At 36.9% G+C, this 17,010-nt stretch overlaps 1 protein-coding gene across 1 annotated transcript in view; it reads left to right on the plus strand.

Annotated features, from left to right (window-relative positions):
- LOC5570505 (myosin heavy chain, non-muscle) overlaps positions 1-17,010 on the plus strand; it is a 167,865-nt gene that overhangs the window by 129,387 nt on the left and 21,468 nt on the right. The window contains exon 4 of the mRNA XM_001659142.2: positions 2,077-2,198. Coding sequence (XP_001659192.2) covers positions 2,077-2,198 — 122 coding nt within the window. The remainder of the gene's footprint in view (positions 1-2,076; positions 2,199-17,010) is intronic.

The following is a 17,010-nucleotide window of genomic DNA, read 5'->3' on the forward strand; positions in this document are numbered from 1 at the left end:
TAAAGGATAAATTGTAGAGTAAGTAAAGATAAAACCTGAGGGACAAAAGTTGACTTATAGTTAATAAGTAATTTTACGAAATTAATTTAGTTTTCATCTTATTTGACTGTAACAATAATAGTAAAAATTTTCAGAAACCATTTTTGAATGTCCAAATTGGTTTATTTTGATTTTATTTAGTAGGAAACATTGATTGAATGCAATATTAAACAAGAAAAATAAAAGTTCATTTGATTTTATATGAGAAAATTGCGGTGTCCCTCTTGCCCCATAAGACATACTGTTATTATATATGTAAAATTTAATGTCAAAAGGACTTTTTCGAAAAAAAAATCCTCACAGCTATATTAAACAATTGAAAATCATCAATACTGTGCGGAAAAATCAATATGTTTTGTATTTATTGGGAGTCAAACCTTGTTTTCCAGCCTTACATTCTTATAATATTTCGCATATTTTGTGTTAGTGAGTTAAAGACATTTTTCTAATTGTTTGTACTAAACATTTTCAACTGTAATATTTACACAACCCTCAATTAGTACTCAATTTATACTTATCCTGCGTTAAACATAAAAAAAAATATTTGAACTACGTGAAATTAGAGGTGGCACTCTTGCCCCGGGTGTCCTTCTTGCCCCATGTCCCCCTACACTAGAGCAGCGAGCTCGATTTGGCGCACGGGGTCATGTACACCCAATACCTTTAGGGTCGTTGGGGGACGACTTAGCGTTCACGTACGGGCTTCAAATTTTTACCTGATTTTTTTCTTAACAAAACGAGCACTTTACGATGACGAACTTTTAACATTTCGCATTTTCGAAAAATAAGGGACGGCCTAATGTAGAATCTAACAAAAATAGTCCGGTTGAAAACCCCGTGTAACACCATCGTGACCTTCCCTTGTCAGAGTAGTGTTCTTGTGGGCCCTACTCAGTTATCAACTAAGAGCTTTGCCATTCATTCGATCATGTTCCCATTCATATATCGTAAGTCAAGTAATCTCCAATTCAAAAAGATGCTCGAATTGCGGGATTTGAGCTAACGACTCTCAGCATGGTCCTGCTTCTTCCTGAACAACTACGCGTTAACCTCTACGGCTATTATGCCCGCTCTCAAACATGTATTTGCTACCAAACCTCAAATTTTAGAAAACGGTGCATACTATTTTTTTTTTTTTTTTGATACATTCAACATCTCAAGTATCATACGAAGTGTGGTTATTCCGCTGCACTTTCTGTGCAATTAACATTGAAACATGCAACGCTACTAATCTGACCGACTCACGTGTTCTGAGGTACAGCTTATAGTGTCTCATTATTGTTGAACGTTCCGGTCAGTCTACTGAACCGTCAGACAGTCCATCATTTATAGTTTGTAGCTACGTTCGTGACTGAAGGTGCGATAATGAAAAATTCCATTTCGATGAATCAGCTGCTCTCCGTTTGGTAGCCGTGTTTGCTGGCTGAAACTTGAGGGGAGATTGATGTGCTCTGAATTTATTGCGAGAAGTAGTATGGAAAGAATATTTACGATTGTAGGCTGATGAGACATGGGGTCTAAGCGTGTATCTGAATCTTCGATATGAAATTAAGTGCTTTTTGACAAATATATTGTATCAAAAAATTGAAACTAACATGATCTTTTTAATTAAAGATTTTTAAATATGGAGTTAAACTTGATGCCAAGATTGTATTCAGTTTGTACCTTCTACTTCTAGTAAATTGAAGAGATTTGAATTGGATCTTATAAACTAAACCTCGTTGTTAACTTATTTTCGAATCTTATCCCATATCAACGTCGGAATGCATTGAGCAAACAATGCTCAATAAATCGGTCCAGATTCCACATGTTGTCACTCACTTCTAGTCGTAGAAAGTACCTTCCCCAGCTCTATCATGACACTTGCGAGATAGGAATTTGCAAAACAAATATACTTTGGCATCGTACTCGTTGACTTACTTGTTGTTGAAACTACGCTACTCTTTCCATGTTCTGTAACACATCCCTCATCTTACTATTCCATAGTAACATATTTACTTACACCCACTATTTCTCCCATCTCGTTTCCATTCACAGATCGAGAAGATCAGTCCATCCTGTGTACGGGCGAGTCCGGTGCCGGTAAGACCGAAAACACAAAGAAAGTGATACAGTATTTAGCGTACGTTGCAGCATCCAAACCGAAGGGATCCGTTGCGGTAAGTAGCAGATGGTTTATTGGTTCTATTTTTTCGCGTTCTTCGATATATGATTTCTAGATTCAATTAGCAAAGGAACGTTGGACAATTTTGGGACTTTGTAAGATAGTTTACTCTTTTAGTTAGGTGTAAGATACAGCTCTTAGGCATATTTAAGTAAAACAGGTGTTTAGGTTTTAGTTCGAGCCCTGCAGGAAGGACGTAACGCCTTGTAAGGCAAGTCTTTTCAGTGTAAATAATTCCTATTTAAGGTATGTGCCTTGCCAGATTAGTCTCACCTCTTGAGCATTACAGGTTTGCCTCCGAGCCTGCAGATGTTGGTCACGCTTAATTCAGCTGTCAGGTACTGTGTCAGAAAGCATTTTGCTTACGTGCGCAAATGCTGTCTGATTTATTAGCAGCACCCATCCGTGGTTAGCCATGTTTGGGGATGGATACGGTTTTTTTTTTCGTTCAATTCCAAAAAAGTTCTGTAGTGAGTTTAGTTTTTAAGCTGTCCGAAAGGAAACGAATCATTCGCACGTACTTGTTAATATCAATCTATGTGGCTACATACACCCAAGACTTATTGTGTGGTCTTCCGTGGACTCTTTTTTGGGAAGAATCATCTTCTGATCAAACCACTTCAAGACATCTGACGATAGCTTTGAAGGTCTGTTCAAATAACTATAGATGGGTATCTGTCAATTTCTGATGCACTCGAAGTCGTCATTGTCAATTGTCATCAACACAAATTTAAATTGGAATCGAACTCGTAGGAGCAATTGAGATATATGCATTCTTATTCAAAACGTAATAGATGTAATTGGCGTAATTGTGCTATATCAGAGGTTCTCAAACACAAAAAGGCGATTTAAGACATTTTAAAAGCATACCGTAAATCGGAGTAACTTTGATGATGCGGATAACTTTGACAGTAGGGGACTCACAACGTACTAAACGAAATAGCATAATTTCTGTTAATCAGTTAAGCTAAACAAATGTAGTAGTAAAGAGTATTAGTGTGACACTTCATCTCAGAACTATTTTTGTTGGAAGCGATAACATATGAAGCTTTATTTTCCTTAATAAAAAATGATGAGATTGTAACATTTTTTAAACACTTACAAACAATTTGTTTTACGATCATTATTTGATGAAATTTTGAACGGATCGTCGCTTATCCCTGACCGCCCAGTTATAGTAGAACATGAATTCGGCCTCAAATATCTTTGCGTTAATCATGTTACGAAAAGGAGCAATTTTTGGTATCGAAGTAAGTAAGTTCCAATGCTAAACGCCTAGAGGTATGCAATGCCATATTTGCTCCAAGTAATTCATTCATTTTGTTTGAAATATATTTGTTTATATCCAAAAACGTTTGATTTATGTTGAATTCAATGTCTAAATGTTAATATCAATCGACATTTTTTAACAAATATTATTTGTCACGAATGTTTGAACTAAAAACACTTTAGCAGTCGATTGTTTCTATAAAATCCAATCAAGTTTCAACTGCCATGATGCCAAACAGTAGTTTGATTGTCGATTTTCATGTGTTTACATACCCAGTAACAAAGATACCCCAAAACCTAAAATAGACTTTCGATTATATGAAAAATTATTAGTCAATTTTAAATTAATCGTTAAGCAATGCTTCAACTGAAATCAATAACTGAAATACTAGTACTTGTTTCAAAAATGTAAAATAAAAGGTTTCGAAACCGAATGCAGAAATATTCAGATTTGCTTCCAAAAAACTGTCAAAGTTATCCCGTTTTACGATACTTTGAAGAGCCAATAGGATCTACTCGAGGAAAGTTAGGGTCCGTCCATAAATGATTTAGCGTTTTAGGGGATAGGGAAGTCTACGAGTTTGTTGCGAACCATGTATTAGGTAAAGGAAAATAGGCTACGATGGGGAGGTGGGGTGTCAAAAACTGCAAAAAAATGCTACGTCATTTATGGACGCCGACTTAAGATATTAAGTTTAGGATTGTCAGGAAAATTGAAAAAAAAAAATGATTATTATGAATATTTATCACAATCTGCTAAATATAATACGCGCTCTTTAAACTAATAGACTTTTTAAACAAATTTAGTCAACTAGTTCAGTCTATAGATAAAATCGACTGTTCAATGAAATTAGTGCAAATTCATGCTAAGGAGACTTTAACAAGCGGGTTCTTTCGTAAGCGTAGGGTATTAAAGTATGAAAGTAAACTATGAGAAGAGTTTTGACCTCTCGTGACGTAATAAAATCAAATTATAAATTCTAAGCGCAAGATTGTGGTAATTCGTGGTGATTGGTCATTCGGGTTAAGCGTCCTTTTATTATGCAACGCTAAAGCTTATAATTACTTACCCTCTCTCCCCATCCGTAACGTTTTTTGTATGAAAAAAAAAAAAATCAAATTGTTGTATGAGTCGTAATGCTTGGGCCTACTCTCCCCTCCCCCTAGAGCGTTACGTAATCTCGGCGTCTAATGCGTTTCGGGGAATGGGTCGTTCAGGGTGATGGGATTAAGTATAATGCAATTCGGGATAATGGGTTATTCGGGTAATGGATTTCGGGGATATGTTATGAAGTCCCGGTAGGAATCCTGGAATTCAGTTAGGAATGTTGAGATGGAAGAGAATATCATCACCATCCAGTGGGAATCGATGATATTAGTCAGGATTTCCTCTGGAAATTCCCATATATGTCGCAAAGATAATAGTGATATAATAGCATATTAATTGTAGGCAGCATATTTTTCTTCGGCAGCCATCCCATAAGAACTGCGGGTCAATTTGTTGCTCTATTATCGGCAAATCGCAATCTGCGTCTTTTTGTCTTCAATGGATCATTGAATGTAGTTTTTGCAAGTGCTCCCCGCATCAAAACAAAGGCGCCACTGTATATGGGATTTACCATTGTGACAGCATTGCTGTTCTGTCAAACACACAAGACTACGGTGGCGCTATCTATGCTTTCCATAGCGGCCGTTTTGGTTATTTTAATGATCCATTAATGACAACTCAAAATGGCGAAATCATATGTTCTGTCTTCAAAATTTGATCAGCATGAAGCTGACAGAACAATACATTTATATGAGTGTAATTATTGATGTGTTTTGTTATGAAAACGCAGTCAATTTGAAGTTTCAATTGTGGGGCCCAAACGCCAAGGTGTGTAAGTAAGTGACATTTTGGTATTTTTGGGTGATTTTTCAGTCCAAAAAATATTAACATAATTCGTGGAAGGTTGGTTGGCTTGTTTTTCTGGCTCCCATACATGTTGTATGGAATGAACTTTGAAACTTCAAAATTGATTTTCTCAAAACTAGGTATTTGTCACTAAAACCTCTTTGCTTTTAACCCCTTCAATTGGTTGGATGTCAAAACGTCGAAACACAAAACGTGGAATTTCAAAACGTCGAGTGCTGAAACGTCAAAAGAAGAGGGTTAGAGGGACACGAAAGTTTCTTGGAAAATGTTGTGCCTTGGGATACGAGGTTTTGTCATTCAACATTTTGTCCCTAAACCCATCTGACACGACTCGTAATAAACTGCATAATAGAGAAGTAAACAAACAAAACCTTAATATCATCATCGATGGTAAACAGCTTTGCAATTGCGATAGGCGGATTTACGAGTGAATACTAGTACTCTTGGAAAGTGAGTCAAGTCTCAGTGGTAATAATTCGGTACCGAGTATGCATTTAATTAATGACTGCAAACTCTTGAAAAGGTTCGCATTTCATTACCTAGCTCATTGGGTCTATAGGATGGCCTTAGGCTCAAGCCAGCAGACTGTACTGTATACTGTCTATGTAATGACACAGTTCTATATGTATCTTGATACCATCCCATCTAGATGCTCCCTTCTACATCAAAATGTGCTAAATTAATTGTATTTACTTTGGCAAACAAAATAATGGATTGGACATATAACATATTAGAGTAATATCCGAATATAACCTATCCCTATTTATTTCTTTCTTCCTGAAGAAGATATTATTGAACTCTGGTTTCACTTGTTTGAGAAAGAGTTCATATTCATTTCCAAGTTAAAGATAAAACTCATGACTCTTGTTGCCCATATGGTTATTTCGTGTTCGATGCAACCACAACGAATCGACAATAAATCATGGTCGAACCTGATACTATCAACACGTGAATTTGTAGGCTGCCATTAAAGATCGCGGGATTAGGGGTTGGCCAGATTTTAGTCAACACTATGGGCCCATAATCGTCACGTATGCTTGAAGAAGCCAGTTTTGTCAGCAATATGGAATTTCTTCTTTTGGCAATCGCTGACTTGTTGTGGCATAAATATCAGCTTTTTTCCTAGATATGGTTAGACTACTGCCCCGTCACCATCAGCATCGCATAACCCAGACGGAGAGCGCCACTCGCTTCGGTGCAAGAATACTTAATAAATCACACGGACAGATGTAACCGGACGACGATGCCCATCCACATATGGCCAGAGGGCCCTTCCCTCCATTTTCGGACGGTTTCTCAGCTCAGGCTCTTGTCGTAAATTGAGTAATTAAAACTAGTAAACCTTTTCGGCGCAGCAAAGTGTGATGTTTGTCTTTACTGGCGAAATCGACAATAATTGAAACGATCCATCCAATGCAATGCAATCGAATATGGGACCGGTTGTGGCTCAATCGAACATGCTCGCAAAAGTAAACACTCTACAATCGACAATCGACCGAAGAAGAAAAAAAAGCTCCCTTTCAGCAGTCTATAGCATCAAGTATCACTTGCATGGAATCTAACGATTCGTCTGCGATTGAGAAATTTAATATACCCATCAATGGGATGCTGCTGCAACAAATTCATTAACACGAATGCGTTTGCCATCATCGTGAGATAATGTTCGACCACAACGACGTACAGTGGCTCACTAATATTCTTGCTTGCTTTCTTTAGTGCTGAGTATTATCCGAGTGCTGGATTCATAATATGAATATTTCGATTTTTCAAATTATGTGAACTAAAGACATGTCAGCTGAAATTACACATTTCAAACTTTTTTTTTTATCCAAACCAATGTTTTGTGCTAATTCTGAGCCAATTCTAACTCGACAGGTTTCATACCAACGTAAAAGAATTATTCTATGTTTTCAGTCGTATTTCAAATGTTACCCAATGTTACAATAAATGTGTCACATTGAGTAAGTCTTGTAATTTTGCCCAACATTTGTACGGTATGCTGTCACTGTACGTAATGCGGTGTCTTTGCAATAGATATCACCTGCACCAAGAGATGGAGATCCGAAATAGTAAACAAAGTAATTCCATTAACGCTCCGTATATACATCCCATCTGTCATGTTCACCAGTCTCATTTTCATATTTATTTCGATTCGTCCTGCCTTTACTTGGTTCTAGCTAGCTATCGATGCAATGCGTGTGGCTTCAGTCCAAAGCTTTTAGCACTGCTTCTACAACTTTTCGATGTGTAGAAAACCGCACCGCAGCAGCGGAATTGGAAATCATTAGGAACGAATAATTTATGAACATGTTAAGTAGGTATTAATTGATTCGATAGTAATTGCCTGGTAATCGGCCTATCGGTTCCCACACTATACGATTAGTCTGTCGCACTGTTTGTAACCTACGCGGTGTCATTGGGTGTGAGAGTGTTTTTAGCCCGCAGTTGGATCTTCCTGAGTGTATCCAAAAAATAGGAGAAATTATAGATCTATCAATTACTTTACACACAATTCAAATCGTGGGTGGTTCAAAAACTTGCGTACTTCCGAAAATATTCTTTATGAAAAATGTTCGAATTTCTCGTACATAGTACACCTATCTAATTCCGGAGAGCAGGTTATGTTCTATTAGAAGTGATTGCCAAGAAAGGAAAGGAAAAAAACTGGAAATCGAGTGAGTTGTAAACCTTTTTTGCGGGTCTCGTGGCCGTGCGGTTAGTGTTGCCAAGCATTTAGCCGTATCGAGTCAAGAGGTGTGGGTTCGTTTCCCGCTTCAGTCCGGAAAACTTTTCGTCAGGAATGTATTTCGACTGTCCAAAGGGGCGTTGCATGCTAGTCCGTTGTCTAGTGTGGTGCTTCCTTCAAAAAGCAAATCGTCCACTGGAAGCATTAACGTGTCCTGTCTTTTTAGAAGAAAACCTATCTAATCATTCAAATTAAAATAGAATTAAACTTTTAGCTTGTTCCGAATGGTATTAAAATTCGTCAAAAATGGCAACATCTACCCTATAACCAATTTTCCACTTCGCTACTCACGATATCGACAAAACCAACATCCAAAGAAATGCAACGGTCTTTGTAACAGCTGATCAAGTGCGAAAAACAAACGGTCATCTGTCAAGCTGCGCTTAATTTGCATTATCAGATTTTTTTTGCTTCGCCCACCTCTCTTCAATCTGGCCGCGAACGCGTGCGGGTGGCAAAGTCATCAAACGACACACTCGGACACTGATTAGATGTGAGTTGGTCGATTTGTCGCTGTCAAGTCGATAAATGCAGACCGAAATGGTGCACTGGCATTAGCATGAGACTGGGAATTGCTAGATATCAATTTGAAAGCAAGTGTTGTCCTAGTGAAGTGGAATCTAGATCTTGTCAATTGATATGTTTATTGAATTTGCCTCAATTAGAGAAGTCAACTAGAAGCAGACAAAATGTTTCAAAATAACCACCAACAGTCGTTAAGACAGAGTTTAGATAAAACAGTTATTAAGGGCAACATATCTATTGGTCTGTGTTCAGACAAACTGAACTAAATATCAAAATATTTGCATTATTTGCTGTCATAATAGAACCTTATTTATTCAATGACATATCAGATGCTGTTTTGCATCGAAAAAAATCAGAATTGATGGAGTCCTCAACATATCTTTAGAACGCCAAAAAAATCATGTAGTTCGGTCTGAACACCGATCATATGTAGTTCATAAATCTCCTGATTATGTAGACACAAAACTTGGTAGAACTTGATGCAATGAGCCTGCATATGTATTATGCTTGTTCACAAAGTTGCGCACCATCATCCGTTGCGCTTGTAGACCTATATTCCAAGTATTGCTTGTAGATGTACTAAAAATGTAGATGATTATACTTGAACCAGCCTGTATGGGTTGTTCACAGTCCTTCGAAAGATCACTGGTTACGCTTGTTGATTTGAAGGCCTACACTGAAATAGGTTCTTGAATGACCTTTATCGGTCGTTGAATTCAACTTTGATGGAACGTATTTTTATTCAGAAAACGCTCTACTGATGGAACATACACTTCGTAGTTGCTACTCCGTGATCAATCAGGATAGTGATATTGCACAGAGAACCACTCAGATGGAGCTTGGGGTTTATCATTTTACCATGTTCAATGTCCAATCACACTATCCTTAATATTTCTAGAATGATAACGGCGCCGGCCACGTCCTTATGATCATCAGAGAGAGAAGGGAATGTTGGAGTAAAGTGAGACAAGAGTTTCTGTTTAAGATTTCTAGCTCAATTCAAAACAAATCATATAAATGTTCGAATTCTATTCAAGTAATTTCACTACAAATAATGAACATCGATTGAGATTTGGAAAACTTATGGCTATTTGTTGTTTTTTGACGAGAAAATTGTAATTTTTGGTCGAACTTTCAGTGCATAGAACCAAATAAGGATAAAAGCTTGTTCGAGTTTCTATGTTCGAGCGTTTCTTGGCATATCATAAGAATGCTTTGAGTTGTATTAGTTTTTCCATAAAATCAGCGGGGCAAAAGTTCGATTCATATGTAAACTTGCGGGGAAAATTGTAAATTGCATAAAATCTACATAATATAATATTATTATCTCCAAATTTAGCGATGTTTGCCTGTTCGTGCGAAAACAGTCACCAAAATTTAACATTTTCACTTAGTTTTGTGAAAAAAATTAGTGTATATTTTTCTGTAAACATAATTTTATGGCTGGTATAAAGTATGTCTTTCATAAAAATGCCGATATTTTGTGTTTTGATCAGTGTACTTTTGCCCCACACTAGATTCCGGCTCTTGACCAACCGATGGGACAAAAGTTCATTTTAGACAAACAATTTTGAAACTGTTACAACTAAAATTGGGTAAATATTTTGACACAAGTTTGTTCTCCAAAATTATAGCCAATGTGTTGAAGGCTCACTGTATGGTACTTATTTGTTTTCAACTGTTATTGTTTTTTCTGGAATTTTCGATTATATCGCTAAGGTTCAACTTTTGCCCACCTTACTCTAATTAGATAGCCGTAGTTACTAGGAACCCGGAGAATCTCCTGTATTTCCCACAGCTACCTATTTTGACCTATTTTGTATAAAGACGTTTGGCATAATAGATGTTTTGCATAAAGCAGTTCCGTACAAGAACAGGTAGCAATTTAGCATTTTCTTTATGCGAAACGTCCCATGGGGTACTCGACCGCATGGATACCACTGTGTTTATCGGTTGGGTCGATTTTTTGAATTCTAGCAATTGATAAAACCAATAATGTTTGCTTCAAAATGACATAGAGAGATAGTAAGAGATAGCTATTGAGAAAAAAATGTTACAAATATGAGAAAGAGACGGGCCTGGAACAACCTTTTGTTTGAGAAGCAGAAGCGATAGCTATTAGACGATCATTGACACACGAGCCATAATTTCATCCCTTTTATCCGCTTGCATCCATACAATAAGCATGACATTTATCGCCATGAGCGAAAACAAGACAGACACACACCACCCACTGGTTGGTGGTAATTACTGTGTGTCACCACTTGTAACATTTGCTGACACACTCTAATTCTGATCAAGAAACAGAGGCGAATATTTTCCATTTTCTGTGCTATGTTTGCAACCAGAGTGGTGTTTGATGATCCATGGATTATGATTAGGTTTTTAAAACCTGCATTATCAGAAAATATGAAAGTTATTACAAATTGTATGCAAAACATAAATAAGCCGAATGGCTCGATACTGTTGTAGTTTGTGAGGGTTGCTGCTTTTGAACGCTCTCGCGCCACGTACCAAACGAGGGAGTGAATGTTTACGTTCATAGGGCTCTCCGATTGCTATGTGCCACGAACTGTTACACTCTCTGAATATGGTTCGATCGGCTTATTCGAATCAAAATCCAAACACTGAGAATAAGAATCCTCTAGTTTGAAATTAGTAATTGAGAATTCTAGAGCAATTCGATAATTCTCGAAAACTTATTCTAACAGACTCAAGTCAAAAAAGTATACAAACTTACTTTATCGATTCTACGTGTTTCGCAGACGAAATTCTACACGTTGCGCTCTGAACCAACTCGATTTTTCACTTTTAAAACGTTTAATTTCCGGATTTACAAAACGACGAAAGTAAGATTCTCAACTTTCGCAACCTAACCACTACTTTCGCCGCCCCGCTGTATGGAGAGACAAAGTGACTTAACCACGAATCAAAACAAAACACTACTTGAGCCGATTTTACACTGGTAGAAAAACGTCGAAAGTAACTGAATAAATCGGCTTATCATTTTGTAATTTTTTTTTGTGGGAAATAACAGGAACTCCCTAGTTTTTTTAACGCGAGCTTAATGTATGCAAAATTTAAGCGATGTACACGGCGAAAAAAAATTAAAAAGTTGATTAATTTTAAAACAGTTTTAAAAGACAGGTTGTGATTCTTCTGAATTAATTTTCTCAAAACCATATGAAAGTTACTTACGTCGATTTGAAAAAGTAATCGAGAATTGGATTTTAATGACACTGACGACTCCCCAAGCAGAACAATAAAATTGTTTCCTTTTTTAGTAAAAGTAGGCCGTTATGTTGCTAATCCTAATGATGAAAAGTAGGCTGATAAGCAACGGAATTGCACGGAAATGCGAATTACGCAATTATGGTATCGGCCACGTCCTGGCAACAAGACATCTTAGCGGTCGCAAATAAATAAGTGTCATGGCCTTCAAAAACGACTAAATGGAAATCATCAATTATGATTATTCTGTGTGAAGAGGTTCACAGAGTACAATGACAAATCATTTTCTATTAAATCCTTCTGATATTCCATCCTAAAGTCTTCTGATCAGTTATACGCTTCCAATCGCAAAACGCAACATACTGTTAGCCATCTATACTTTGGTAGCGCAACTAGTCAGATGATGAGAGATTTGATTTTTCACGCATCCATCACATGCCGCTGGGGGAAAAATGTTTTATTTTCCTGATATAAGACGGTTCACAGTGAAACAGTTAGGCGGAAAAGGTAGGAATATCCATTCTCTATGTTCTACATACGTTTGTTTTTTGTATTATTGCACCACTTACATAAAAATTGAGATCCGGCTGGTAGGAGCACTAGTTTGAGGTTGGAAAACCAGGATATGTGAGGTTAGTTTCATTGGAACTTTCGCCTGAGCGATTTTTGCGCTTGAATAAAACACGCTTCGGGACATTCTCCGCTGCCCCTAAAAATACCATTGGGAAGATAAATGAATTCTCTACCATTGGATCTCATTCAATTTCATACATAAGTAAAGTAAGCGGTGAAAATAAATATTTTGTTCCGAATGTTTTGAAACCATGAATGAGTTTGACATTGCTCTCGTCAACCATCATCATGACGACAGCAGCACACCCCACCGGACGAATTGTCGTATTGGGAGCGAATTGTTCTCCATCATTATTCATGTTTGATTTTACTTTTCGCAGCGCAAGCAAGCTCCAGGATTGATGCAATGTTTTTGACGACGACGACGACGACGACAACAACAACCGGTCCTCTCGGGTTTGTCGGTCTTCGTAAAACCGGGGTTGAGGGAAGAAAAAAGACGAAGAAGAGAGAACTGACTCGAGACGAGTACGCGCGCTCCTTCGCTTGTTATATAATTTGTTCCATATCGGGAAAAATAGAATGTATTACCCCGCGCCGGTACGCGTAGTAACAAGGGGGAAACACATGAAGGGAGGAAGGCCAGGAAGGAGGACGAAAAGGGTGAGTCGAGCACCTTGCCTTTTATAGAATCTTGCAAAATCTGGTCGCGCACGGTTGCCTGACGAGGTACGGAAGAGGCTAGGAGAGGAACCACGATGTTTTGTAGTTTAGTGGGTCTCCTCCGCAGCCGCGGTCCGGAAGGTGGTTTCCCTTTTCAATGTTTTTTTTTTGTAAGGTAGCGCAGGCGGCCAGGAGCGTGGCTGGCAACTAAAAGTCGTTATACTCTCTATATCGATGCATGATGCCGCACAAATATGATATTAATAACGATTGGGTGCCAGGCAATCGGGGGTACCAATGAACATGATGCACTTGGACACGGATGGGGGGGTGCTCAACCCTCATTAGCTATGATTGGTGTTTGATTTGATGGAAACTAGCGTAAACTTGTTTGGGATTGGCTCTAATGAGGGGTAGGCTTGTTGGTTTTGTTTTGCTTATTAAGCTTTTGGTTTTTTTTGCTAACAGCAATAAATGTTATGATGTTATGAGAGAATCCAGGTCTCTTATATTTGTTACACTATAAACATTGACGTATGAACCAGAGAATCCATCAGCCAACAACCCCTTCCAAAAATGTTTTATAATGTTGAACATGAAACAAAAAATCAATTTTCATGAGACTTGCTTTTGCAGACTAATCTTAGGCTGATACAAATATTAATTTTCTTTTATGTCACCCCCCTTCAAAAATCCGAAAATTTTGAAGGGGAGAAAAAAAAAGATTCATCATTTATTTGAGATCAGTTAGGTTTTTAAAGTAAAAAACAAGTAAAATAATGATCCAGAGGACGTTTGAAAAAAGTTTAACAACTATCGTTAAAAATTAAAATTCGAAAAAATAACTTTTTTTTTCATTTTTTTTTTTTTTGTTCCTTATTTATTTTTATCCCCCCCTCGAACCTTCCAAGTGGTCTCGGACATAAAAGAAATTTAATATTTGTATCAGCCTTATATGTTGAATAAAAAGCTAACGAATTCATAATGTAAAAAAAAATGTTGGTTGTGAACTTTTTGGGCGATGGTACGCGCAGTTTTTTCATATTTTTTGTACAAAGTACAAAAGCGTGTCAATTGATGGATTAGTTGGTTTCAAATATTTGTAGTTTTTTGAATAATTTTGTTGAAATCTGCGATGGTCGATTACACGTGCTGTGACGCTTGGTGTGGAATGACCCACACAGTTAAAAATATGTTGTAAATTTCAATTTATTTTCATGCACATATCTGGAGCATCAAAATAAACTGAAATGTCAACGACAAATCGCTTTTTTTTTCAATTGAATTCACTTTAAATTTACATGATCATGTGACATTCAAGCATCTTTAGTTGAAAATTAAACGTGATGCTGTAACAATAGATGCATTTGATTCACTTTTACTATACTCTTCTGTTTACGCTCCATTGAAATTTAAATATTTTTATCTGTGCAAGTCCAATCTTATTTATTTCAGGAATAAATTTAGTAGGGTAAAAGCAGGTTCTGGCCATAGGTGGATTATACACCATTTTACAAAGCAGATTAGCATGAAACATGTCGTGTTAATTAGAATACAATCACACGTTAGAGCAACATTTATTCATTCGTCCAAATCGATCCAAAAATATAAGAAAACAAGAATTTTCCAAATCCAAAAATATAATTAAAGTTAAAATTTACCATATACCTAATTTGGCCAGGGTATTCCTTATTTGGCCACTCTCAGGAGAAATCAACCTGATTGGCCAATTTGGGAACCTAAGTTGAAAATGTGGCTGAAACGGGTTCTGGTGGCCAATATTAACCAACGTGATTTTCAATGCAACATAAGGTTTCTTCTTAGTTCCGATATTTTTATACATAATGAGAGATTTCATTTGACGTATTAGCAGTATGGTAACCCGGTATGATACGCCCCCCTTAAGAAAAAAAAAATCTTTGTCAAAAGTACTATCACTTATGGAAAAACAGCACCAATTGACTTATTTTCTTACAAATTGTGTAAGACATGGGTCATTGAAATTTGTACTGGGCAACGATGATTGTGGCTAACCCGTCTCACGATTAAGATTTAAAGAAAGTCAGTCGGTTTTGCTCTAACATGGCTAAAACAGTATCAGCCTGTCTGCCTCAGTGGGGACGTAATGCCAAGAAGAAAAAGGTCCAGCAAACTTTGCCATTGCTCCGAATTGCCGGACACTTCGAAAGCCGGACACTTGTTTTTAAAGGTATTTTATGACTGAACTCCGATATTTTTCGCTTGGGATCTATAATTTTGACGTCTTCTACAAGCTACATTTATACAAGTTGACGAAACAATAAATTTTGGGTGAAGATGGACGGTGTCCGGGATTCGAAGCGTCCGGGCAATTCAAATCGACACGGTATTCTTGAAAAGTGCTTTATTTGAACCTTAATTAACATTGTTTTAATGACTGCAATTTTTCAAATATTCTGAAATAAAACTCTATTGGTAAATCCAGATGTTCGATTAAGGAACTCTCGGTAGAATTCATGGTGTAAAAACTGGAGAATTTCTGTATTTTTCAAGAATTCTTTGGGATAATTTCTAAAGGAGATTCAGGGGGAACTTTTTAAGCAATTATCCTTAAGGTGAAGATGAATCGAATCCAAACCTCAAATTTTCATGAGCACAAATCTGGAGAACCAAATATACGTTTAAGCTGAAAACTTAATCGATTGATCACTAGTTTGTGGTAATCAATCGATTAAGTTTTCAGCCCAAACGGGTGTTCGGTTCTCCAGATTTGTGCTCTTGAAAATTTGAAGTTTGGCTTCGTTTCATCTTCACCTTAAAAACTCCAAAACAAATCATGAACAAATATTCGATTGAATACCTTAAGCAATATTTAGACATTTCAAGAACAAGTTTTAGATAGATTTTTTTCAGTTTTGTCTTTCTGTATAATTGGTAGGGGCGATCCATTAATTACGTAAGACAATTTTTAGGGTTTTTCAACCCCCCTCTCCCCATGGTAAGATTTTTCGTATGAACATCAAAAATAAATCGTATGGCGCGTAAGAAATCTCGAACTCCCCCACCCCCATAAACCCTTACATAATTAATGGATAGCCCCAATGTTCCTAAAAATTCCATCAAAATACCTGAAATACTGCTCATAGCTCGTTCAGATGCTCCTGAAGCTCAAAAAACTTTACATATAAAAAGTCAAATGAACATCTAACTTGAACGCGAATTCAACATGTAAAGCTTCCGGTTAATCTTCGATCATTTCAGCAGGAGTTTCAGAATAAAATCTTTGAAGTATTACGACAAAAATTTCTAAGGAAATTTAATCAACACTTCTGTATGAAATATCATATGAGCCCTACCTTCAGTTTTAGTTCGTTTTACTCTAGGAGTTCTTTGAATTCCTTTCTTCCAGACTCAATCTAATGTCTTCAAATTATGCTTAATACAGTCGACTCTCCATAACTCGATATTCAAGGGACCATCAACTTCATACGAAAATCACTAAATCGAAGGAACAAATTATCGTATTTCCTATGCGTGTTTGATCACTTCTGTAAGAAAGCAAAATTATTTTGTAGGCAGTATTTTGCATACTATTTTTTTTTCGAAATGATCGAAAAATCACGTTATTTTTATAAATTAGACCAAGTTTCCCCAAAAAAGAATGATTTCAAAACAGATATCGGGTTCTGGAGTGAAATTTACCTCTAGTGAGACATCGACTAATGGAGATATCGAGTCATAGAAACACCGACTTATGAAGAGCACGAAGTATGGAAATTTGAAGGGATCGAAAAATTCATCGAGTTATAGAATGTCGAGTTGTGGAGAGTCGACTGTATCTTCAAAAAAGAAATATGTTTGCACATATGACATCTCTTTTGATCAATACTCCTAAGAAATTTGTTG

This window comes from Aedes aegypti, chromosome 2 (assembly GCF_002204515.2).
Source record: "Aedes aegypti strain LVP_AGWG chromosome 2, AaegL5.0 Primary Assembly, whole genome shotgun sequence".
In the NCBI taxonomy this organism is placed as follows: domain Eukaryota; kingdom Metazoa; phylum Arthropoda; class Insecta; order Diptera; family Culicidae; genus Aedes; species Aedes aegypti.